Below are 27229 nucleotides of genomic sequence, written 5' to 3'. Positions count from 1 at the left end.
CGAATTTTATCAATAATTCCTTTAGAAATTTATCCACAGATTCAACCAGAAATTTATCCGGGGAACATTCTTCGGGCATACCTTATGGTGGAATTTTTCCAAGGATTCCTTTAGAGGTTCCACTACAAATTATTATGGATTTCAACCACTGAATCCTTCAAAGATCTGTCCAAAAAAATCCCAAGGAATTTCTTCAGGGCTAAGTCCAAGGCTGCCTCCTAGAATTCCTCCAGATTGTTATAACAGTTGTTTTAAAGATTTATTCAGAAATTTCTCTAGAAGTTAGTTCCAAGGATTCCATCACGCGTTACCCAGAAATCGCATCACGAATTCTTTCAGATACTTCTCAAGAGATTTCTCAAAAAAAAAAAAATCATCACCAGAAATTCCCCGAAGGATTTCACCAGGACTTTTTTAAGGGCTTGCTCCTAGGACTCCTCCTCAAATTCCTCAAGGAGTTACATCAGAAAATCCACCAGGAATTTCTTCAGCGATTCTTTCTAGCAATTTTCAACAGATTTCTCCAGGGATCTTTACAAATACATCTCAAGGGATTTCTCCAGTGGTTCATCCAATGCTTTCTTCAAGAATTCCACCAAAAAATTCTCCAAATATTCATTTAAGAAGTCCTCCAGCGAAACTTTAAGCATTTCTATACAGATACAGGGGATAGGCAAAATGATTGAGATAGGCAAAATTTTGCCCAAATTCAAATGCTTATAACTTTATGAAAAATGGATGAAATTGGATGCATCTGGAAGCAGTCGACGGCAAATTTGGTCCAGTTTTAGGAACTTCCTTGGCCATGCATATTGGCCACTGGACACCGGAGATGTTCCGGATTTTCTGAGGTCATGTCCAAATGTCATTTTTTCTGTCGCTTGTATTTTTGTGTGGTGTAAAGTTAGATAGATGTTTGCAATTTTCCTAGAAACTAGAACTAATAGGAAGTTGAATGCCACCGGACGCATTAAGATTGGTTGGAAATCTTCAGAAATATGACCATTTCCGTAAAACTGGTTCCGGAAAGCATGGTCAGTCATGTTTGTATTTCCAATCATGTAAATATTATCCGGAGCTATATTCAAGTGGACATCAACCTTAAAAATGATGTTTCCTGCAGCGTATTCAGAACCATTAGATGCACAGACCACTCTATAGAAGGTTCCAGGTGCCCTGGGGGAAGTGGTCAATTAGGAACATATCCGGAACCATATCAATATGGGCATCAAACTTCATGATTTTCAAAGGTTATGCTTTCCGAAGCATTTCCAGCATCACCGGCTGCCATGACCACTTTATAGTAGATTCCAGGTGCCCCTGGGGATGTGGCCAATTCGGAACATGTCCGTTCATCTGTTTAGAATCACATTCTACGATAAACAATAAGATCCATGTGACTTGGAAAATGGCGAGCATTTTCAGAACCACAAGATATAATAATCACTCTATAGTATATTCCAGGGGCTCCTAGAGATGTGGCCAACTCGAAACATGACCTCATCCCCCAGGGCCCATGGAACCTACTATACAGTGGTCATATAAATAAGTTGCGCTGTAAATACTTCTATTAGCATCACCTTCAAAAATCTTGATGTTTTTACCCATATTGATGTGTTTTCGGACATGTTTTGAATTGGCCACATCCCCGGGGCACCTGGAATCTACTATAAAGTGGTCATGGCAGCCGGTGATGCTGGAAATGCTTCGGAAAGCATAACCTTTGAAAATCATGAAGTTTGATGCCCATATTGATATGGTTCCAGATATGTTCCTAATTGACCACTTCCCCCAGGGCACCTGGAACCTTCTATAGAGTGGTCTGTGCATCTAATGGTTCTGAATACGCTGCAGGAAACATCGTTTTTAAGGTTGATGTCCACTTGGATATAGCTCCGGATAATATTTACATGATTGGAAATACAAACATGACTGACCATGCTTTCCGGAACCAGTTTTACGGAAATGGTCATATTTCTGAAGATTTCCAACCAATCTTAATGCGTCCGGTGGCATTCAACTTCCTATTAGTTCTAGTTTCTAGGAAAATTGCAAACATCTATCTAACTTTACACCGCACAAAAATACAAGCGACAGAAAAAATGACATTTGGACATGACCTCAGAAAATCCGGAACATCTCCGGTGTCCAGTGGCCAATATGCATGGCCAAGGAAGTTCCTAAAACTGGACCAAATTTGCCGTCGACTGCTTCCAGATGCATCCAATTTCATTCATTTTTCATAAAGTTATAAGCATTTGAATTTGAGCAAAATTTTGCCTATCTCAATCATTTTGCCTATCCCCTGTACTACCCACAATTTATCCAAGGATTCATCAAGTTCCTCAAGGGATTCCACCAACAATTCCTCCAAGAATTCCATCAGAAATCCTTCAAAGATTTCAAGAGAAATACTGCAAAAAAAAATCATCAAAACTTGATCAGCAGGAATTCCTTTAGAGATTCCCCTTTAGAGATTTTTTGAGAGGATCCCCCAGGTTATCCTTCGGTATTCCTCTAGAGAGAATCGTCAATAAATTCTTTTATAAACTCCACCAGTGTTTCCTCCAAAGATTCTTCCTTGTATCTCTGAAGAGACCCTACGAGGCATTCGTCCTGGGAATAAATTAATATAAATTTCTCCGAGGATTCCTAAAGGAATTTATCCATCAATTCCATCCAGTATTTCTTGAAGGATTTTTTCCAAGGAATCTACCAGGAATTACCTTAGAGAATCTTTCAGAAACTCCTTCAGGGATTGCTTTAAAATTTCTTCCAGAATTATAGTAAGGAATCTCTCCAGGAAACTCTCTAGGAATTAATCTATTGATTTCTTTGGTGATACCTCCAAGAATTTCTTATAATGTATCTCCATGGATTTTTTTTTTCAAAAATGAAAAAAAAAAAACTTTTAGGTCTACTTTAGGGATTTATCCCTAAATGTGTTGTTTGATACTCTGAGTAAATATCAGTTAACTCTCTAAAGGAATTTATGATAATCCTGAAGCACAATCCTAGTAACACCTTTGAAGTATTTTATGGTTGAACTTCTGGCAAAACACTGGTAGATTTTTCTGGTGGTAATTCTAGCAAAACTCTGGTGATATTCCCAGTGTTAACGTTAGAAGAACTCCTTGTGAAATGCCTTAAAAACTTCTCTCGCGAAAAATTACAGGTGATAAAATTAGGGAAATACTGTTGAAGTATCTGAAGGAATTACTAGAGGAATCTTTATAGGAAATTGTGGTCAAATCGCATAGGAAATTCGTTATTGGATAATTGGAGTTCATCTTAGTGGCATCACCGAAGGAACCTTCCAGAGGAATCCCTGAAGGAATTCCTGTTTTGAATCCCAGGAGGAATTCCTGATGGAGTCACTGGATGATATACTGGTAGATTCCTAAATTACAGGTAAAACTATTATAATAAATTTCTGATAATATTGCTGGAGGGTTCCTGAAAACCCCCAAGAAATTCCTTGAAAAATCCAGAGAAATCCCTTGAGGATTTCCGGGATTTATTCCTTAAAGAAATCCGGGAGGAGAAATTTGAGAAATTCCGGAAGGAATCTATTGAGTAATGCCGGTAATGGAATACTTATAAGAAATTTCTGATAAAATCCCTGGAGGAAATCCTGATAATCTTCGAGAATCGTTGGAGATTTTGCTGAAGGAATTCCTTGAGGATTGATTCCTTGAGGAATTTCGGGAAGTATCCCTTGACTAATTCCTGGAGAAATCCCTTAGGGAATTCCAGGACGACTACCTTGAAGAGTTCTTGGATGAATGTCTTGAAGTATTCTCTGGAAGTTCGGGTAGTATCTCCTCAAAAATTTCGAAAAGAATTCATAATAAATTAACCCAGAATAACCCTAGAGGGATTCTTGAAGGAACCTTTAGAAGAATTCCTGATAGAATCCCTGACAGAACTTCTGATGAAATCCCAGGAGGATTTATAAAAAAAGTCTTAGAAGTTTTTCTAATAGAATCTATGAAAGAACGTCCGATGGAATCCCTGCAGAAATTCCCAATAAAATCTATTGAAGAACTCCTTCAGATGGAATCCTTGGAAAAACTTGTGATGTAACCCTTGGAGTAATTCCTGATAGAATCATTAGAGAAACTCTTGATAGAATTCCTTTAGAAATTCCAGGTGGAATTTCTGAAGGAACTCCTAATGGAAACCCTAGAGGAACTCCTGATAAAATCCTTAGAAGAACTCCTTATGGAATCCCTTGGGAACTCGTGATGAAATGCCAATTCTGTTGTTTTGCCCTGTAGGAATTCCTTATTGAATCCCTATTGGAACTCCTGATAAAATTCTTAGAAGAACTGCTGATGGAAATCCTTGGGAACTCCTATTGAAAGACTCAGGGAACTCCTGATGGAATCCCTATAGAAACTCTTGATAGAATCCCAGAAGGAATTCCAGGTGGAATGTTTAAAGAAAATGCTTATGGAACCCCTGAAGGAACTCTTCTTGAAATTCCCAGTAGAACTCCTGATGTAATTCCCAGAAGAGATCCTGATGTTATCCCTAGAAGAAACTTCTGATGTAATCCCTTTAGGATCCAGGTGAAATCTCTGAAGAAACTTCTGATACAATCTCTAGAGGAACTCCTGATGGAATCTCTAAGGGAACTCCTGCTAAAATTTCTGAAGAATTTAATTATAATTCCTGAAGGAATTCCTTGTACAAATTCCTAAATATATTCTTGCAGGAACTCCAGATGAAATCATTGGAGGAACTCCTGATGAAATCATAGGAGGAATTCCTGATAAAATTCCTGATGGAACTCCTGATAGAATGCCTAGAGAAATTCTTTATAATATCCATAGAAGATCCTGATGGAATTCTTAGGTGACCTCCTGATATAAACTCTGGAGGAAGTCCTAATAGAATCTCGGAAGAAATGCTAGCTGGAATCTCTGAAGGAACTCTTGGTGGAATTTCTGGAGAATCTCCTGATGAAATCCTCAGAAGAACTCTAATGGTAACCCTAAACGTGCTTCTAATAAAATCCCTATTGGAATTCCTCATAGAATCCCTGGAGGAACTCCTGATAGAATCTCTTGAGGAATTTCGGGTGAATTCTAGAAGAAACTCTTTATGGCACCCTGGAGGAACTCCTAATGAAATGCTTGGAGGAAATCCTAAATATATTGTTGAAGGAGTTCCTGATGGAATCAATGGAGGAATATCTGATGAAATTCATTGAATAACTAGTGATGGAATCTCTAGAGAAACCCCTGATAGAACCTCTGAAAAGTGGAATCATGAAGCAGATTTGGAAGAATTCCTTACCGGATTACCTGGAGAAATTCCTGGTAAAATTCCTGATGTCACTGGAATACCTGTAGTACAAATGCAGGTACAATACATGGATGGATTTTTTGAATCACAGGTGGAACTGCTGATAGATTCTTTGAAGATATTTCTGGAGAAATTGGTTGAGGAATAATTAAAGAATCCTTGGTGAATTTGCTAAAGAAAACGGTTAGAGATAGTTGGAAACGATAGTGAAATATATAGAAACAACTCAAGAGCGTGCATTTGATAGACCACTATGGCACCGACGCTGTGTAAATTCACGCATTTTGACTTTCCACCCATCTGCATTGGCAGTTCATGGAATGTCGAAGCTTCAATTTGACATGATGACGTCGGTGTTCGTGCAACATCCCTACAGACGGTATGATCAGTTCGTCAAACATTTGGCTCCGCCCACCGGTGGTTTGAGCAAAATCAAACTCGTTTGATTTTGGCCGACCAATTCGTCAACCGTCAAATCGGTTTCACAAACTGTCAAATTGGTTCGTCAAGCAGCATCACACACGGTCAAACATAGCACCAACATGAGCATCAACCTGGGGGGCGGAGTCAATGTTGGTCAAACCGTCTGAGCGTCTGTGGGGTGCATAAAATAGAAGATCACCAGCAATTATACACTGAGTCCCAAGCAGTCATTCGATTGGTTCCTTGTGTAAGTGCAGCTGATCTGGCGATACTGGAGTAGCACCCACGAGCGGCCAATCAAGGTTAAGCTCTAGTACACGACACTGAAGACGACCTTACATTTCAAGTCGAAATATGCGTATCTGTCAAAAGATACAAACTTTAGTAAAATTAAATGATTCGGTTTTCATTTTTAAAGGTATTCCTCTAAACAGCTCGTTATGTTACATTCCAACTAGGAAATACCCTGTTTTTTTTTTTCTTATGACCCCTCAACAGCTATGAACTGAGAGCTTTCTTTGCTTATTGGCCATTTTTACTTGTGTGTATCATATGGCAGGAACTAAGGCTGCGGTAGGGCTGACAACAGCGATCCACGAAAACGGGAGCCCCGCAACTATCTACGTCCCGCATACTGGTGGAATAAGGCATTCAATGCCCTCCGCGCTGCCTAACCAGAGAGCATGGAACGTGGAAGTCAAAAAGCAACGAAAGGTCGTATTCCAAGCAGCAAGAGCTGCTTTCAAACGCCAAATAACGCTGAACAAGTCTGAGTTCTACAATGAGCTGTTCCGAGCAGCTGACGCCAACCCCTGGAGGGACGCTTATCGAGTGGTCTTGGCAAAAGTCAAGGGTCCATCAATGCCGGTCGAAACGTGTGCTGAAAAGCACACCGTATGTCGACGAGGAAGAAGCAAACGCCGAAGATCGTCAGGTCTCCAATGACGAGCTTGTAGCAGCGGCGATCTTAGAGTACCTGGATATGTTTCAGAAGGTGATGCAGAAATGCGTGGACGAAGGTCACGTCCCAGATGTATGGAAGAACGAGAAGCTGGTGTTACTACCGAAGCCAGGAAAAGCACCCGGTTATCCATTAACATACAGACCTATATGCAAACTCTTGGAACGGGTCATCCTTAACAGGGTGGCTGAATGTAGAGCGAGAACGTGTTGTCTGAAAGGCAGTTCGGATTCCGGAAGGGAACGTCGACGGTAGACGCAATTCGGCGGTCTGGAGACGGCCGAGAAGGCATTGAAGCAAAAACGAAGAGGAAATCGTTACTGCGCCGTAGTAACGATAGATAGACGTTTATAACGCATTGGATAGCGCCAGTTGGGCCGGTTTCTGCATAGCTATTCCAAGAATCGGGTGTTATTGTATGCAACCGACACCGGCCGAAAGGAGTTAAGAGTAACGGCGGGAGTTCCGCAAGGGTCCAATGCTGTGTGATGGGATGTACGACGGAGTCCTATATTTGGAGTTACCCATGGGCGTCGAGATCGTCGGCTTTGCTGATGACGTCGTCCTAACAGTAATACGCGAATTTACGCTGTTTCCTCAGATAATCTGAATGAACATTTCTCTAACAATATATCTAAAACTTTCCTTTTTTTCAATTTCTCTTGAAATTTAGATAAGCTGTACGATGGCTTTTGGAGGAATTCCTTAGGACGTCATCATAAAGAACTATTCATAAATAAATATTCAAAGTAATATTTGAATATTTCTTTATGAATATTATTACAATCTGCTACTTAATATACTTCAAACCAAAATAAATAAAAACATTAAACAAAAATCCATGTGCAGCTCGTTCTTAGAAAATCGTATGAAGTTTAAACAATATTTTCCAACATTGAATCAATCAAGTTCTAGAATAAAAAACAATTGCAGTCTAACGTTGAAAATTGTGACTGTTACATTGAACAGAATCCATAAAAAATGGTTTCCCAGGATTGGAAATCCTAGTTTCTAGAGGGGTTGGGATTACACAACCCTAGACCCCCACCCCCTTATTTACGCCAATGAGTTCGATTCCTCAGAAAAGCTGACATTTATTTAAGAATAGATCCAAAACTTTTTTTTTCGAAATCCTCATGAAATTTATCAAGTTGTTTGACGACTCTTGGAGAAATTCCTTAGGACGTCCGTAGTCACTATATGAAATCATGAAGAAATATTCACAGTAACATCTAAAGGTAATTTTGGGTAAATACCTGTAAATTGTGATGTAAAAAATACATTAGCAGTAATTGCTGTTTTTTACATCAGATATCAATTCCATACCATCAGATGTTAATTCATATAGTGATTACGAACATTTCAGATATTTACCTATAATATGTATCTTCGATCTGGAATTATTCTAAGAATAACCCCAGATGTTCCTTCAGAGACTGCACCAGGAAGTCCTTGAAGATTGTTTCTGAATAGTTTCAAGAGTGTTTCCCTGGGAAAACCCCAGGATTCTCGTAAGAACAACTTCAAATTAAGAACATCTTTGAGAATTCAATCGGTAACAAGATCCACCAGAGGTGAATTTCTTCGGATGTCCTCCAAAACTATCGTTCGGCTTTCATGAAGTTATCAGCCATGAAATTAAGGATCTCTTCAGAAATTCCTTCGGAAACTCTGTCCAAGGAAGTCTTCAACGATTTTTTCTATACATACTTCCAGGGATTTTTCCGAGTAAATGTCAAGATTTTTCCTTAGAAATTATTGAAAAAATTGAAAGGTATTTCGATAGGAAAACCTAAGCAAATATGAAAGTGTTTCAGAAAGACGAATTTCTGCAGCTTTTACTCGAGGAATCTCAGAAGAAATTTCTGAAGATTCTGAGGAATAGTCACGTAAGAGTAATTGAAAGTTGCTTTGGAGCATGTTAAAGATGGCACCAGTATTAATTGATTAGATATCATTTTGGTTAGAATATAGGCTTCAAAGACAATAGCTTGAGCTTGAGCTTGATAGGCCACACATAATTGCTACTCCAGTATCGCCAGATAAGCTGCATTTACACAAGAAACCAATCAGATGACTGCTCGGGACTAACAGACACCCTCAGTGTATAAGTGCTGGTGATCTTATATTTTAAGGCAACAATGGCGCCTGCCACGTCAGAATGCAGAACAAAGAGAGAAAGGAGGAGGAATGGATGTTGCATTTGAAACTGGCCCACAATATTCCGGACATACCTCTGTATCTACGCCAGTTTATGCGGGAAGGTATTGGGGTTCAAAGACCCTACACTAAAAATAGAAACTTGCATTAAAATACTGGCCAAATCTCTAAAAAGCGACCCGCTACCAGCCCTGAAATGCGAGTCATTTCCAGCACAACTGCTCAGTTTAGAGCTCAGTATTGTGCTGTGGATAGCTACGGTTTCCAAGAGCAATCTCGTACAGGCGGATGCTTGAGAGGAAGTTGCAATTTTACACTTTTCACACTCGAGGCGATAAACTTCGTGGCCATACATGTGTTGTGTGCAGTCAAAGCGTTGACCGTATTTTAATAAGTACTACTGCAGCAGCACACGTGCTTTTTACGGACAATGATTTCTGTACCCAGTTGACTACCTAGCTAGATGGACCTTCAAGGCTTAGAGGTCAGGTTAGGATACAAAGTTGTCCAAAGTCGATGGCTTACTTTGGCCGGAAATGGAAGCTTACAGATAAATCGATTTAAGTATGCAAAATTCTAATAGCATTATTCCACCGTTAAAATTAAGTCAATTTAAAGCAGTCAACAATCAGCCTGTGTGAAGTAATTTGCATAAAATCTTTAAGAAATTAAGATAATAAGCTTAGAAGCGCTCTTGGGAGTCCAACCATCGATAAACTATTCAATGAAGCATTCTTAGGCGCTAGCTGACGTTTGATTGATTCTAAATGGGCATCAGGAGCCAGTGGAAATAAACAAATTCAGAACTAGTTCAACAACCTTTCGTTCGATCACCGTTAAAGCTATCGTACACAGCTATGATGGAGAGAGAAAATAATAAAAGAAAAAAACGGTCCAGGCTCCACCATATTGCCAATTCTCACAAATGGCAAATGAGTGCAATTGGCAAAGCAGTAAAAAAATATCAACAGCAATCGATTGGGAACGATGAAAATCCAAATGGCATCCTCAAGTTTCATCGGTTAGTTGAGTGGTTTTCGAATCGAGTACGAAGCATTTCATCCTCATTGAGGAGAACGAAATAAAACAAGTCGATGTTTATAGAGGAAGGATGCATTTTGAAACATCGTACTTCTAGTAAATTCACAACTTTCGCAAAGAAAGCTCTCAGATAACACAGCGTAACAAAAATGACATTTTTGTTTGTCTCAAGAACCAAATTATGTGTGTCTAGTAGATTTGGAGTTGGTGAATTCAATGCCGTTCTCAGAAATATTCCAGCACGTCACAATTTTTAGCTACAGGTCGCCAAAGTTGAATTAAACACTGGTTTTATTGATGTTTACATAACATTTAAAGTATGATTTATCAAACTTTTTTGTGATCTTATTCACCAAGCATGCAAAATAGGACTTTAAATTTCATTCTAGATATAATTTAGTTGAAATTGCACGGTTAATTTTAGATTAAATCGATTTTTTTACCATGCTTGCAGTCTTCATACAAAATTTCTCGTTTTCCTTATATGGCACAATACAATATTTTTCTAAACCGTCAAAAAATAACTTTTGAGCACCGACAATTGTATGATATTTTATGATAAGAGCTGTTTAACAAATGAAGTTTGAATTCTGTGGCAAATTAAGCAAATAAATTGCCATACAAGCTGTCAAACTTGCATGCAAGTTGTCTGATATAGGCAAATTTTACATTTTCAACAGCCAATATTTCAAAAACTAGACGTGCCACGATATTTTTGACAACGGCAATGGACTCAGCAACCCTTAGCTAAGTTAATCGCTCTATTTTGAAGCTTGAGACAAAATCGTGTTCCGCAGTGTAATTATTATGGAAGTTCTTTTACAACACTAAGCTGAGAAGCAGGCTTTGTCCTAATGGGCATGAGCATTGTAGACAGCATTATAGATGACCGTATAATTTATAGTTGCTACTTCGTGATTGCCCGGAATTCTAAAGTCAATAACAACGCCGGCCACGTCCTTACAGTTATCGGGGAAGGAAAATAGTGAGACAAACATTGTTACTAGAGATCAAATATTCCTCTGCATCTCCACAGTTTTTATGGAAAGAATGTTGGGTTTGATGGGATAAGGATCTGGAAGTCAACCTAGACCCTCTAATAAAAACTATTATCAAAGAGGAAGGAAAAGTATGAGTTTTCTACAATATGTGGTATTATTTATGAATGGTTAAAAATGAACATGAGCAATACGTAGACTACGCCATTGACTCATGTACAGTCCTAGCAATATTCAAAATAAGAACATAATGTTCCACCGATTTCATCTAGCAGTACTTCCAAAACAAATCTAATGAAAACAAGACTCATAAAGACGACGATAAAAAGGGGTGAATCAGGAATAAGGTAGCATGGAATTAAATTTCCACACGATTGTAGTTAGAGATACGGAGAAAAACACTCACCTAGTGGCATCGACGAGAGGAGGGTATTCTTGTGCGACAGCAGTCCGTTGTCTCCGAAGGCGAGTCCACCGCCTCCTCCACCACCACCACCCCCACTCCCCGTTGTTGGCGCCGTCGTCGTTGTCGTCCCTGCGGTCATACCTGCGCTGGCAATGTTGATCTTGCTGCTGGCCAGGATAGCGGCTGCATCCTTCAAACCGTCCGCCACATCGTCGTCGTATCCCCCATTGGTAGCCTCCAGCAGTGAGGTCTCCGACGGGTACTCAAAGGTCGAGGTTAATGAATCGTCAAATTGGATTTTGAACTGCAACGAGAGAGAGGAAAAAACGAACATACGATTACACTATGGTCGAAAAAAAAAATTTGTTTAAATAGTTTGTTAAATAATTCGTTTAAAATTTGTAAAAATAGTTTATTCGCCTTAATTGAAGATAATCTTAACATGCTATTTGATGTTTTAATTGTTAGGAAGGTCTATTTACATAATACGTAACTTTTTTTGAACCATACATTTAAAAATATGATGTTTTTAGAAATGCTATCAGTACGTGAACTTAAAGCAAAAACTTTTTTCATTCTCATTTTCAATAACAGTGTTGAACCATAAGTTTTCATTTCAATTTCGTACTTTCTGACAATATCATGATTATAAATTTTTTGATTTAGGTTAATTTGACATAAAAATCAAGGAAATTCAAATTTTAGTACAGTTTTTATCATGAATCTAAAAATATAAAAAAAATCTCAAAACCATTTTTGATAGTTTTGACCGCCTCTTTTTTAGAAGTCCAACCATTGTGGATTACAGCTGGATTTTTCGATGGGTTGGGTTGGTCATTCATTACTCGCGGATACGGAGGAAGCGTTTTGCGGACGTAAATGAAAGCTCATCGCGCAATTAAACCATGAAAGCGATAATTAAGATAACGTTTGCATATATGCAGAGAGCGGTTGTTTAAGCATCAAACCGGCTGCCGGTAGGTGAGAGAAGAAAAAGGTATACAGGGGGGTTTTGGTTTTTTGTGCAAACGTAGTTAGTGGATGTACGGATGTAACAAGGAGCAATCACACTGCACCATGTTGAACAAGATGTAATAAGTAGGTACGATGTAGATAGGGCGGGTGTATGGTCGGAGGTAGTTACCGTGATGTAATCGGAAACGTTCAAAACAGTATCACGTTTGATGGTTTTCCACGCGTTGTTGATCGAAAATAGGAAAAACAGTAATCAACAAAACAGAGATAGACCGACAGAAATAGACCCGTGCACCGCCAAATCGTCCTAAAATAGGAACTTTAGAGAACCCATGCTTGATAAAAGACACTAAAACGAGACCAAAAAGAAATTAAAAAAAAAAACTGGACAGGAATCAGGTGATGAGAGTTGTGATGAGAACTCCTCAGAGTCCGACAAGACATTTCTATAAGGATATTGCCAAAAATTTGTTTTGGGAATTCCTCGTAACATTATGACAAGTATTTCTGCTTGTATTATGGTCCCCTATAGTCGCACTAGTGGCTTTTTACGGCCGTTTTGCTATAAATCTTTTCAAAACATTATTGACATGAAGGTCAGGAGCTATTTATCTAAGTACCATTGATACACAGCTTAAGTCTGTTCAAAAAATGATCGGAATAATTAATTTTGCTTAAAATCTAAGCTCCCTTGCGCCTATAGTAAACCTATTGTTCCTATAGTAGCACTACTGAGAGAAACTATTTATTATTATATGAAATAATTGATAAATTAAGGACTTTTTTTACATCAAATGAAACCTTTGATCCATACTTTGTAGGAAAAATATAAAAGTTTTATACTAATACGGTTATGATAAGTATTTAGCCAACGCCGTGATCTAGTGCTACTATAGGAACAGAAATCAGAAATAGTGCTACTATAGGCACATGTATTCATATAGTGGCTCATGCGATAATAAATACAAAGATATGAGTTTTCATAGTTTTCATATTTTTCCCACAAAACCAAGATAAAAAGCTTTCAGATGATGTAAAAATAATGACGCTAGCGTTATTTTTCGATTTTGTAGGAATATTTGTTCTTAGCTATGCGGCTATTGGTACATCGACCCTACTGTATGTTTTTTTTCCATGCTATTCGCAAGAAAACTCATTAAACACTAATTCAGGTGTTTAACTTTAAGTAGATTTATTCAGGAGTTCATTAAATGATTCTTTTACGAACTTTCTAAGACATTCCTCCAAGAATTTGACTCATGAACTTCAGAATTTACTTAAGAGATTCCATCAAGCTTTTTTTAGGTATTCCTTAAGATTTCCTTTAATATTGTTCTTCATTTTTTAAGATTCCATTCAAGAATTTCTGATCAGTAATAACTCCAAAGATCCCTCCTTCTCTAAGATTGATTTCAGCAAGAAAAAATATCAGAAACTATTTGAGTAACATCTAAGAAAAAAGTCCATTCACGAACATAGTTATTTAAAAAATATTCAATCGAATCCCTGCATATTTATTTTTTTGAATCCTGCATATTTATTTTTTTGAAAATATGAGACGAAATCAGAACAAAATAGTGTGATTGGAATAATCACTGGAATAACTGCTGAATATGCTGTGAATTCCTCAATGATATTTGAGAGTTTGCTTGAGAAATATTTGCAAGTTTTGGAGAAGTAATCCCTGAATGTAATGCTGGGGAACTTCACTAAAATTATGTTGAAAAATCTTTTTGAAAAATCCCTGGGAGAAAACGTGGATGATTTCTTGATAAAATCTCTAAAAAAGTATTGGAAGAATTATTGGAAAAATCGACGTAGGAACTTCTGGAAGAGTTCTTGCAAGGTTTTCTGGAAAATCCGGTTGTGCTACTTTCCCCCCGAATGCCGTTTCCCAGAACGCCAGTGCCAATGCCAGTTCCTTCCCATTTCCCCGAAAACTGTTTGGTAGTTCTTGAAGCCTATCACCATCTGTGTGGCGCTAGTGTTGGAGTAAACAAATTTAGGCTTCGCCCTCATCAAACCCCGCGCGGAAGCGACAAATGTCGTATGAGAAAAACTTTATACTATTGATAATCGCTTATCGTTGTGTATAATAAAATGTGGCTAAAATATCCAGCAATTACAGAAAAACTGGATAAAGTAATAAGCACTTAACACCAGATTGATAGGTAAAATTCGAATGTCGCATTCTAAAACGAGTATGTCTCGTGCCTAAAAATTGTATTTTTGGACGAGCTGTCAAATCAGTCTCCAGCACCAATTTTTTGGCTTCACTTCAGTTGTTCGTGGATGACAGCCGTTTCAGTCCTGTGGTTTAAACCGGTTGATATCATGGTTCTACAATTTCATATTTTTAGGCATTCAAAAAAAGTTTTTGTATTTGATATAATTTTAAAAATATGGATTTTGAAGCAATATCATCAAATACATAAGTTTTTCTTTTCACGATTAAAAACTTTATTGTTAGATAACAACAGAACACCCTTCAGTTTTATGCCACAACTTGTCAAATTTTGGAAAACATTAGCAATATCATTACCGTTTCAATCGTAGTTGCTTCCTAAATTTCTCCAATTCCACTGTAGGTTTTTATCTGACCATAAGGCGAGAAACTCATGGAATTGCAGATCTGCTCCGATCGGAGTTCATACCATTAATTTTTGCAAACAAGTTCGGCCAGGTCAGCAGCGACAGAACGTTTTGTACTGACAAAAACAAATGATTCCACTGGATTTGGTGTTACAACGAATTTCATAGCGCCGCCCACGAACTTCAGAACCCTTGTTCAGTATACGTCGCAGAATTAGCGGCTATACACTATGCATTAGAGCGAATTTCCTCTCTTCCCTCTGATCGATATTTCATTTTTACGGATAGTCTCAGCTCCATCGAGGCTATACGTTCAATGAGGCCGGTAAAGTATTCCCCGTATTTCCTCCGTGAAATACGATCTAACTCCAATCCAAAACTAACTTAGTTCTATAAGAAACAAATATGTTTTTCTAAATAAATCTTTTCAATCCGGCTCGTAATGCCTAAGAGCGCTTGAGCCTGCTAAATAAATGATTAAGTAAAAAAAAGAGATTTCGCTGTACATCTGCATAAATCCATACAAAATCTCGTCATGGACCTCATAAGCACTTTGTCATAGGCAGTGTTGTTAGCAATCACGGTACCGTAAATTCGAGTGAAATTGATCACCACGTCACGCCATTTTGTTTATTACCAATAGTTCACCGAAATCAATGAAACCTCTCGTAAATTAACGGTGTTTGTTTAAAATATTATCGAATTGTGTGTACCGTAATCCGGGGTAACATTGATCATTTTTTTGAATATTTCTTAAGTATTCCGTTTCCAAATGCAAATGTTGCAAATTTTATATTTTTAAAACAAGTACTGCCACCCATAGCTCGTGACTACATATTGTATTTTGCTTTTTGAAAGAATTAAGGATGTTTAAAAAAATGTTTTAAGCGATTTTTTGATTTAGCTGGTATGGGGTAACATTGATCACCTATGTAAACAACGTTCGGTAATATTGAAAATGACGTTACTTACTTAAACCATGGCCCCCGAAGCCGAATATGAAGGCCGAATGCTTACAAATCATTTACTTTTTGAATTATTTTAAAATTAAAATCACCTCGAACCACGGAATACGCCTAAAGTTAGGAAATTTCCTAAGGGATTTCTATGTTCTTAACAGTAATTCGTTAATGTTGCCTAATTGAGAATATTTATGAAAGTTTTGACAACGGATTCGTTTTCAGCGATGCCATTTTTAGTAAGAACCGCATTTTCCTTGCTCATATCGTTTGCGGAACGAATGTGAGACATGAATCTTCGGTAGTGTCATCCTTACCCATTGAAATCATAGTTTCGAAAAGTTGACAAATTTACGCGTAAGGTAAACGCAATTTTCGCAAAAATGTTCACTTTCAATAGCCCATGAATATAAGTAAAAGAAGCACCATTCATGATTTAGAAATATTTCATCAATAAATGATGATACGAACTTTTTACATGATGAGTCATTCCGATCAATGTTACCCCGCTGATCAATGATACCCCGGATTACGGTAGTAAAGTTTTTTTTTGTTTTAAGGAAAATATAAAATATATTTATAAAAATAATGTACAATTCCAGAACCACGTCTGGTACGGTATTGAAAGACATTCATAAACTTCTAGTTCTAAACAAGGATTTAAACATGGTGTCAGCCTGAAAGTTTATGAGAATGCTTAAAATATATCTCCAAAACAGTAAACTCTGTTTCAAAATTCGTACCAAGTTGCTCGTTTTACTGAAATTTAACCAGAAAAACCGTGAAAAATTATGAATTTCACCCGGAATTACTGTAGTCGACACGTTATTGTTGACATTTGATAGCCTTTGCCTTCAGCTTTCGAAACACGAGCGATCAAACGAACGTACAAAATAAAAATGTCAATCGAATGTAGCTGACCATGATGGCGTCACTAGAAAGCGGTAGAGATCTGTCCATTCCACCGCTTGAGCGTTATGTGAGAGGTGACGGTAGCGGATGAGTGTAGATAAATCATTTAACTGCTGACGACGGGAGCGAACGAACGTCACGAAAAATGTCGAATGTTTACAGCACTGGTCATAGGTCACGGATTGTTAGGCAAGTTAATAATCCAAACAAGGATTCTTTACGAATCCGTATGAAGTTCTCCAGGAATGTACCGAAAAGAAATTTTTGATGAACATGTCCAGAATTTAATTGGGAAACCACTAAGATGTCTCAAGAAATTACACAAAAATATTTTAGCTCAACTTTTTGCCAACCGACAAGAATTTGCTCAAAAGTTTTAGAAAAATCCGCCAAAACCTGTTGTATAGTCCTAAAAATATGTCATCAAAAATGTATCATGAATCATAAATTCATAAAGCATCTCAAGACAACAATTAAAAATAAAACACTTTTTACATGAAAAAAAATTGTTTTTGGGCAAATTTTGTTAAATAAGTAAGTCAAAATATTTTTTAAATAAATTTGAAGCACTCACAAAACCTACCAAAATTTCTTCAAAAACATGTAAAAAGATTTAGAACCGGTTAAGGTGAAGCGGCGTGTAACTCAAAGAATCATTAGAATCATCATTGGTGTAATAGTAGTAGTGTCGCCTTTCCTTGTACATTTTCAAAACAAACAAACAAAAAATATAACATTTGTGTTAAGCATATCTTTATGTAAACACATGGGAAATTCAGTAGATTGACGAGTATTGGAAATCAAAACCAACTCTTCAATCGTACATTTCAAAAGAAAATATTATAATTTAATGAACGGCAACGGAATTTCTCTGTTTTATATTGGATTTAGCGCATATTTTTGTTATGCACCGGTACGGTTTATGTTTGCAATGTTGATGACGGTGTTGCCAGGTGGTTGGTGACAGATTTTTCTACCAATTGTTACATGCTTGTTTTCGGAACATTTGCTGCATATTATTAAAAGTTATAATTTTGCAAATAGTTTTATATCACAAGATCACCGATTCAATCAAATTTTGATGATTTTTGTGATCAATTCACATTAAATGCTATGATTTTACAGATAGCAACTCTGACATCACTGCGCTCAACGATCGCGATGATTGTGCACACACGATAGACGCGTCCCGACGCATCGCACTGTGGAGCTTTTCAATTATTTTGGTGGCCCAAATTGATAAACTCTTGGTATGATTTTATGCTTCGTAGAGATGGTTTCTGTAATTTGAGAGAATCGAAAAACAAACAACGTATGAGTTTCAAGTTTCTATGCTTTGCCCAACCTTGCCGCACTGAAAATTATTATAACAGAAAAAAAGTTGGATATTTTAGGCTGTAAAAACAGGCATGCCTCAGTGTGCGGCGGAGGCGTCGATTCGCAGCAAGTGAAAAACACCGCCATAATAGTTTTGAGTGTTGCGGTTAATAAAACTTTATAAATATTGAAATCCCGGTGGAAATGTGTTCCTTTAAGGAAAGCGAATAAAAGATTTGTTTATTGGAAGTGTAGTTAAGAATTCTGCAGGGAGTTTCCCTTTTTAAAAAAATACTACTACACTACTTGCTAGCCTAAGAACAACTGAACTTTATTTCGAGCAATGCTATAATTACAACTTCAAACTGATTAATTGCACTTATCGATCGTGTCGCCATCCTCGGTGTTGCCATCCGCTCCGTTGATGCCGTCAGCAATTCATGTTATTCACGTTGCCCCCGTTTTTGGTGTTTTCGTTGCCACCTGGCGACAAAGTCGTTGTCAGCATTCCGGCCCGGCTGGCTCGGGTGCTAACTCGTCCCTCCTTAGAGATGAGGTTCCATCCGAATCATATCCGCTGGTGAAGGTTTCCGAAAGATGTTATGTTGATTATATGTTACCGTACCATTAGAGTTTTCCAGGTCTATTGGGGAGATCTTGGTGGCATGGTGTTGATTACCAGTCGTGGTATTGTTGTTTGCTTTCCGACGTTCGTTGATTTTTACTCTTATGGTTCTTCCCCTGAAACAACTTAGAATAATTGTACCAATTATGAGAGGAGAGAATGAAATCCCTCCGATGAGTGTCCAATGTGGCCAAGTGATACTACTGGCCGATAGACGGATGACTTCTAATTCTTTCCTGGTGTCTAGGTGTAATTGATGAAGATGTTCTAGACTGATGTTAAGAACTTCTCTGTGCTTCTTAACTTCGATGCCGTCCAATGGAAGCTTGATAGGATTTCCCGGCAGGTTTTGGGTCCGTTTATGATATGTAATGTTGTTAATGGTCAATTGACAGTTATTGAAGTAGATGACAAATGATCCAGATAAATTTCTATCGGTTATTCCACAATTTGAGATTAGTGTGAAATTTGTTAGTGAGTTGATGAGCAAATGTTGATCATCCAGATAGCTTATCTGTCCTCTGGCATGGTTCACAGTAAAATTGCAAACTGCTGGATTCCCTCTTAATAATCGTGGTAAGCATGTCGAATTATCTAGTTGTATTTCGCTATTGTCGAATATAGTGGGTTCGATGGAGTTTACCTGGTAGATTTCGCTTTCGTGGATAAGGTAGAATGGAGTGGGCACATGAATTTGCTTCTGGTCTTGCACAATTGGATAAATGTGCACCTTGTCGAAGATCCTCGGGTCCAGTTTGGGCATTTTGATGATAAGTGCGATTTCTAACCTGTTCGATAGAATTGCTGTCGAAGCATAAGATATGGCTTCAATACCTGTATGAACTGTTACATTTTCTTTATCTAGATCTGAAATTAAAATCTCAATTTCTTGTTGACTGAGAACTTTTTCGTTTACAATTCCTAATTTTGCCAAAGTGATTGTTTCGATAATTTGATTAAGCTTCTCGGTAAGGTAGTTGAGATGAAACAATATTTTTGTACAATACATTTCTACAGATCCTATGTTGAACAAATTGATAGCTTTTTGAGTTTTGAAAATTGCCTCTTTCAATTGTAAATTGATTTCTCTATTGATCTTAATCTGTTCGTTGTTGTTAATAATCAAATTATTAATGGAAGAGTTGATTATTCTTAAATCATTAGCATCTGGATTTCCAGCTAAAAATTTCCAAGCACTTCCTAATCTATCCCATCGTTTATGTCGTTTAAGAGGGTCAATACTTTTAAATGCAAAATCTATTTCGTTAAATTTTTCTATGATTAGATCTGTAAACTGATTTTTGCTGAAATTTTCGAATTGGTTTTTGAGGTTTCTAACTTGGGATTTTATTGACGTAAGGTTGAAATGGTGAATGTAGTATCTGTAGTCGAGTCTGATTCGTGCTTCGTTGTGGTGGAATACCAGTAAAGGCTGTCGTCCTAGGTCTTGTAGGTCAATCTTTACATCTTGTTTTGCAGACAGTGGGTGTGGTCCATTGAGGAGTAAGGGCAAAAGTCTGAAATGTAGAAAAGAAGTCGATTTTATATTTTTCGTATTTTTATGTCGTCTTTGTGAACTTTTCTTCCATCGTCGGTGGTAATTGTGCTTTTGTTTACATTGGTGATTTTGATTTTTTTGTATCTCTTTTTGTGCTTCAGTCTTTGTCTAGTGGTTTCGTATGCATCTTGATTCTCGTCTATATGTATATGTTTCCTGTTTTTATTGTGGTGTTCTAAGGCGTTTTTTTGTGTCTGTTGTAGATTTTGGTAAACTTTTTCTATTATTTCGGGAGTACGAGAGGAAGGCAGGATTACTTCTATAGGAGTGAATTTGGTGGAAGAGTGGATTGATGAATTGTATTTTTGGAGTGACAGTTGGATCGCGTCGGGAACTGGTATATTGGGTTGTTCGGTTTTAGTAATTCTGTAGAGTTCCAGAAGCGTTGAATGAAAACGTTCAACGGTTCCGTTCATCTCGCTTCGCCCCGTGGCGGTTACGTATGGGGTTATTTTATGCATGTTGTAAAAATTAACTAACTCTCCCGTCATAAAAGATTTTTCGCCGTCCATCACAAGTGTGGTGGGTGTTTTATATTTGAGCAAAATATCTTTGATGGCCGGTATGAGGTCAACAGCTGCTCGCGAATCAATTTGTCTTATTTGCGCAAATTTTGAAAATTTATCAATGTAAGTTAGAAAACTATTATTTTCCAGAAACATTATGTCGATGTGAGCTATTTCGAAAGGTGATGTTGGAATTGGTGTTTTTTGAATTGGAAACTTTATAGGCTGCCTGTCATATTTACATTCGTTGCAAATTTGACAGTTAGTTACAAAGTCCCTAACTTTTTGACTAAGTTTTGGAAAAAAGAAATTTCGAAAGATTTTTTGTTTGTTTTCGTCGAATCCTCTATGAGCTTTATAGTGCTCATCCCGTATGATGTTCCATTGTTGATCCTCGTTGTTTACGTCCTCTAACATTCGTTGAGAAAAGCGGATTTTCAGAATACTATTTTGGGCAAAATGTTTTCGGTAAACCTCTTGCAGTTTTCCCATAATAGTTTCAGAAGTGTACAATCCGTTTATCCTTGAATGGTCGAAATGCTTCTTAAGTGTCTGTAATAAGGAATTTTCATTAATATTTGATAATGATATTTCTAATCTAGTGTAGTTTGGGAATGGGTGAGTAACGATAACGTTATCTGGTCCTTCTTTCAGGATAACTTGATATTTAAATATGTTAATAGGCGACTCAGTAGCTTGTATGTAGAAATCATCACTGTTTTCGGCAGAATGTCTTGTGATGGTCATAGAACAAACAATTCTGCTTAAGGCATCTGCCACAACATTGGCTTTTCCAGGTTTGTAAACAATTTTGTAGTCATGTTCTTCCAGGTAAGCTTTCATTCGTTTGAGTTTGGAGTTTGTGTTTTTTGGTGACAATGCAAAAGTCAAGGGTTGATGATCGGTTAGGATCATGAATTTTGCTCCGTATAGATAATTTCGAAATATTTGAAGAGACCAATATATGGCTAGCATTTCTTTTTCGGGAACCGAATACTTTTCTTCTGTTCTAGAAAGAGTACGAGATGCGAAATGAATTGGGCGATCTTTACCGACTTCTCCTTGTGAGAGAACGGCTCCGATAGCGAATTCTGATGCATCTGTTGTGAGTATAAATGGTTGCTTGTAGTCAGGGTATATTAGAATGTCGTCTGAGGATAAGATATTTTTGAGTTTTTCGAAGCAGCGCTTTTCAGAATCGGATAGACTAATTTTTCTATTGGATGTAGATGTTCTCTCCCCTCGCAGAAGATTTGTAAGGGGTTTTGCGATTTTTGCAAAATCCTTTACGAATCTACGATAATAACTTACCATACCTAAAAATGAGCGAAGTTCTTTGAGGCTTTTTGGTTCTGGGTATCTGTTCATGACTTCAATCTTTTTGACGTTAGGTTTAATACCGTTTTCAGTAATAATGTATCCTAAAAATTCAAGCTCAGAGTGTAAGAATTCAGACTTATCTAACTGAATTCGGAGATTTGCTTTTTTCAACGTTTCAAGAACTGTATTCAAATTTTTCAAATGTTCTTCAAAAGTACTACCAAACACAATGACGTCATCTATGTACACATAACATATCTTGCCTATGTGTTCACGTAAGACATCATCAATTGCTCGTTGAAAAATTGCGGGCGCATTTTTAAGCCCGAACGGCATCCGGGTAAATTCATATTTCCCGTTGTTAATTGCAAATGCCGTCTTTTCAATATCTCTGTCTCTCATTTTAATCTGGTGAAAGCCAGATGCTAAATCAAGAGTTGAAAAGTATTTTTGACCTTTAAGTTGGTCAAGCACATAACTTATCTCAGGCATAGGATATTTGTCTGGTATGGTTTTCTCATTAATTTTCCGATAATCGATCACCATTCTAAACTTTTTTTCCCCAGAAGCATCAGACTTCTTGGGTACAATCCAAACGGGTGCTGTCCATGCTGAACGGGATGGTCTTATTATTCCGTCAGCAAGTAACTTATCGATTTGTTTTTTCACCTCATCTGCATAGGCAGCTGGGTAAGGATACACTTTTTGATGTACTGGAATGTCGTCTGTTGTGTTGATTGCACATTCAACATTCGTGGAGCATGTTAGTTTTTGATTCGGTAGGTGAAAAATATCGTGGTGAGCGTTGAGCATTTCATGAAGTTTTTTGCTTTTATCTGCTGGTAAATGATCAGTTCTGAACAATGAATTTGTTGTTCGATTATTTTCGGGTCTATGTACCAAAAGTGGAATATTTAAATTTTCGTCTTCTTTACTCAAGTGAAGAGTGTTATTTCCTAGATCAATTTTTGCGTTCAATGAGGTCAAAATACCTGTTCCAATTATGCCCTTGAAGAATGGATGAAATTTATGTAAGAGAAATTGTGCTGTGTGGTTAATTTTGGGATAAAAAAAATTAATGTCTATAGCAGAGGTGGCATTAAACATTCCGTTTGCACTAGATATGTCGTTTGCTTTGAAGTCATATGGTTTAGCTATTTTGCAGCTGTAAGCTAACTTTGGTTCTATCATGTTAATGTTCGCGCCAGTATCCACGAGGAATGGGAATTCCCCGATGTTTGTTTTTAAGTAAATATACGGAAGAGTTGGAATTACCAACTCGGATTCCACTCTAAAAAATGGGACGCAATGCCAGAAGTTGGGGGCATTGGTTCAGTTTCCTCTTGGTCTTCTTCTATATTTTCGTTATACAGTTGATCTTCCTCTTGCGGATCGCGATAATCGTATTCGTGCTCATATTCAGGTTCGTAATCAACCTGCAACTCTACTGGGTGAGCTACTTTCTTCCCATAATTTCCATAATTTATAACTTTTGATCGAATGCTTCTATCAACTTCCATAGGCTCTGGCATAGATCTAGCTGTAGGTTGGGACGTTTGATTTTGGAATGGTCTAGGTTGCATTGGGGTTTGGGATTGAGATCGAAATTGTGGTTGAAACTGTGGCTGAAATTGTGATCGAAATTGTGGTTGGAATTGTGGTTGGAATTGTGGTTGGAATTGTGGTTGAAATTGTGGCTGAAATTGTGGCTGAAATTGTCTTTGGAGTCGAGGTGGGGGTTGTAGAGGGTGCTGTCTTGGTGCCGGTTTCGGAGGTAGAGGCGGATAGTTTCTTGGTGGAGGTATTGGTCTTATTTGATTAAATGGTAGAGAAGGAACATGTAATTCTTTTGGTTTTGGGGTTGGATAACTACTGTGTTCGTTCCTGAATGGAGCGGACCGTATATCCATATTGTAATAATCTATGCAGAATTGATAAGCCTTGCTTAGGTTTTTCACGTCTGCAGTTTTCAATAAGACATTCAGAGGTTTTTCTAATCCTCTTGTAAAAGAATCTAGTGCCTTTTTTCGAAAATAATCTGAATGTGCAGTAGCGTTTTCTTGCATTTCATTATCTATTTGAATCTGCACGATAATCGCAGATAGCAGCTCGTTCACCCTACTGAAGTAGGAATTTAGAGATTCGTTAAGGCCTTTTTTAATTGTGGTCAGCTCAAAATCAAGTGTTTGCACATCTCGCTTGTCTCTATAATAGAGTAACAATGTATTTTTAATATCGGCCCATTCATAAAAAACATTATTAGCGTTCAGTACATCCGCAGCTTCACCGATGATTTTTCTACGAATACTTCGGGTCAAAATTCCATATTCAACTGAAGTTTGGGGCAGATCTTTAAAAAGATCGAACAATCCCTCTACATCGGTAATCCAACTGACTAAGTCGGTTGGCTTCCCGTCAAAGGTATTTAACCCTTTCACGAAGTCGGATAATTTTCCGACATTAGAAAAATTAGTAATGGCGTGTTTCTGCGCCTCAGTATAAATTGGATTGTTTTCTGTCATTTTAACTCTCACGTTTTCACTTTTATAATCACTATCACTATCACTTATTGCCAAGGATTAACTAATGCCAATGAAGATTGGACTTTTTTGTATCGAGCCAAAAATATTTGGACTTTTTAGGTTAAATAAGTAATCAATTACTTACATGTAGGCCAACATCTAATCGCTGGTCCTGGTTGGCTGTCCTCTCTGACGGGGGATTCGCAGGCAGGCGTGGTTGGGTATCCGTTTTGCTGCTTTTGCTGCTGCTACTTCGGGCCGTGCACGCCGATCGGGTGGTGCTCCTCAGTGTCCTGCGATTCGCTTCAGTGATACGTTTACGGCCTGGCTCTTTGAACCAGTGATGCACTAAATGTAACTTGGCTCTTTGAACCAATGATAAGCAACTAAGTTTCAAGATTTTTGCTACACTTTTTTTCACTAAGATTTTTGCCGTTCACTTCACTTTATACAATTCCCGCACAGGAGGATCTCGCCGGAGCCTCCAGTTAAGAATTCTGCAGGGAGTTTCCCTTTTTAAAAAAATACTACTACACTACTTGCTAGCCTAAGAACAACTGAACTTTATTTCGAGCAATGCTATAATTACAACTTCAAACTGATTAATTGCACTTATCGATCGTGTCGCCATCCTCGGTGTTGCCATCCGCTCCGTTGATGCCGTCAGCAATTCATGTTATTCACGTTGCCCCCGTTTTTGGTGTTTTCGTTGCCACCTGGCGACAAAGTCGTTGTCAGCATTCCGGCCCGGCTGGCTCGGGTGCTAACTCGCAATATGGAATCCAAAACACAAATGCTTGCCGCTGAATTACAATGGAAAAGGTAAGCACCTTCTATTTACAAGTGTAGTTGTGTGAGGCAATGAAATGCGACATAAGATCGGAGATTTTTTTTGAGAATATAAATCTCGTGTTTATTGTCGCTAAATTGATAATGCAGTATCTGAAAGTGTTGATTGAATATTGAAATACCACCTGAAGCATTTTTCTTCGTATAAATTATCCATAAAATCAGGTGATGAGCAGTTATATTTCGATGTTGCAAATACCTATACTATCATAACAATATATTAATGATTTTAGAAGAAGCCATTTTGTGATGACGCACCAAAAGGCCTTAAGTATTCATGAAGTTATGGTCAAATAAAATTGATTTTTTGATTAAAAAGAGGAAATTTTTTGAGAAAACTACTTGTAACTAAGACTTTTTTTGATTTTAGACAAATTTGATATTCTACAAACTTTCATCCCAAATTCAATCCTCAAGTCGCTTACGCCACCTCTAAATCTTAATATTTTTGGCTCAAAATTTGAGGTTTCCATTTTAATGTGATTTGAATTTAGAAGAGCACACGAATTCTTGGTTTCGAGACATTTCGAAAAATAAGCCGCACCATAATGGACACCCTGTATGATATGTACCTTTCTTTATTTGATTGGTGGTTTCAGGGTCCTCGGCATCTTTGGTAGCATTTATTTATTACGTAACGCTAAAATTTGGAAATTTTCGACCCCCTCCCCCCCTCCGTAACGCATTTTATACAAAAAATTTTAAAATTTTTGTATGGGCCGTAACGCTTGAGCCTACTCCCCCTAACTGGCGTTAGGGGAAATGACATTCAGGCAAACGACATTCGGGGGGGACGGACCTGGTGTAGGGGTTAGAACACATGCCTCTCACGCCGAGGACCTGGGATCGAATCCCATCCCCGAGATAGTCACTAAAAATTTCAGTGACGACTTCCTTCGGAAGGGAAGTAAAGCCGTTGGTCCCGAGATGAACTAGCCCAGGGCTAAAAATCTCGTTAATAAAGATAGAAAAAAAAACGACAATCGGGGAAATGTAACACAATCGAAAAATTCCTATACGAGTTTATTCAAAATTCAAAACCTTTGAGAATTTGCTAAAAAGAGCTCTTGCTGAATTTATAAAAGATCTCCTAAAGTAACATCTGCCTATATCGGTGAAGAAATAGTGAACTATATTTGGAGATAATGTTGAAATAGTCTCTGGAGAAATCTTTAGGTGTATTCCTTGAGTAATTTCTGGAGGAGTTCCTGAAAGTGTTCCAGAAGAAATTTCCGGAGAAATCGATAAAAGAGTTCCTGCAGCTTTTCGTCCTGAAATCTGGGAAGTAGATTTCTGAAAAACCTGTGGTATAGTCGCGTTCAAGTCTCTGATGGTTTCTCTGGAGCTTCTAGAGTTTGGTACCAGCACTGATTGTGAAAAATAAGAGTGGAAAGTCATTTTGGTTCAAAAAGAGACTTTAGAAACCCACAATATAAAATAGAGACTTTTAATATACTTGCATTAAAATAGTGACCATGTCTCTGAAAAGCGATGCCGATGAATAATTCAGTTAGAAGAATTTGAAAATATTAAAAAAAATGCTTTGTGAAATAGTCTGGTCTTGCTTGTAAGAATTCCTACAGAGATTCTTAAAGGTATGCATCAAGGGTTCTTCAAGATTTTACGGATTTATTGATTTATCTAGTAGATCCTCCAGAAATTCCTCTACGTATTCTCTCGAGAATTCTTGCCGAGATTGTTCTGAGGATGGAGAAATAATTGGAAAAATGCCTTAAGGAGCAGTGAGTCCTTAAGGCATTTTTCCAATAATTTCTCCATTGAATTATAATGA

At 37.6% G+C, this 27229-nt stretch overlaps 2 protein-coding genes across 8 annotated transcripts in view; both read right to left on the bottom strand.

The window, feature by feature from the left end:
* The window catches only part of LOC5578022 (transcription factor mef2A), a 342757-nt gene that overhangs the window by 52124 nt on the left and 263404 nt on the right, over positions 1-27229 (bottom strand). For all 7 annotated transcript variants that reach the window (XM_021848872.1, XM_021848874.1, XM_021848873.1 and 4 more), the window contains one exon: positions 11303-11606. In XM_021848872.1, the coding sequence (XP_021704564.1) occupies positions 11303-11606 (304 nt within the window). The remainder of the gene's footprint in view (positions 1-11302; positions 11607-27229) is intronic.
* Positions 18364-25379, bottom strand: LOC110677716. The gene is made up of 2 exons (XM_021848879.1): positions 24734-25379; positions 18364-20199 (listed from the first exon to the last, which is right to left on the bottom strand). The coding sequence occupies exons 1-2, from the start codon at positions 24745-24747 to the stop codon at positions 18603-18605; spliced, it is 1611 nt and encodes a 536-aa protein (XP_021704571.1). The 5' UTR covers positions 24748-25379; the 3' UTR covers positions 18364-18602.

Source organism: Aedes aegypti, chromosome 3, assembly GCF_002204515.2.
Source record: "Aedes aegypti strain LVP_AGWG chromosome 3, AaegL5.0 Primary Assembly, whole genome shotgun sequence".
In the NCBI taxonomy this organism is placed as follows: domain Eukaryota; kingdom Metazoa; phylum Arthropoda; class Insecta; order Diptera; family Culicidae; genus Aedes; species Aedes aegypti.
The sequence above is the reverse complement of the archived record's forward strand: the minus strand, read 5'-3'. Positions and strand labels throughout refer to the sequence as shown.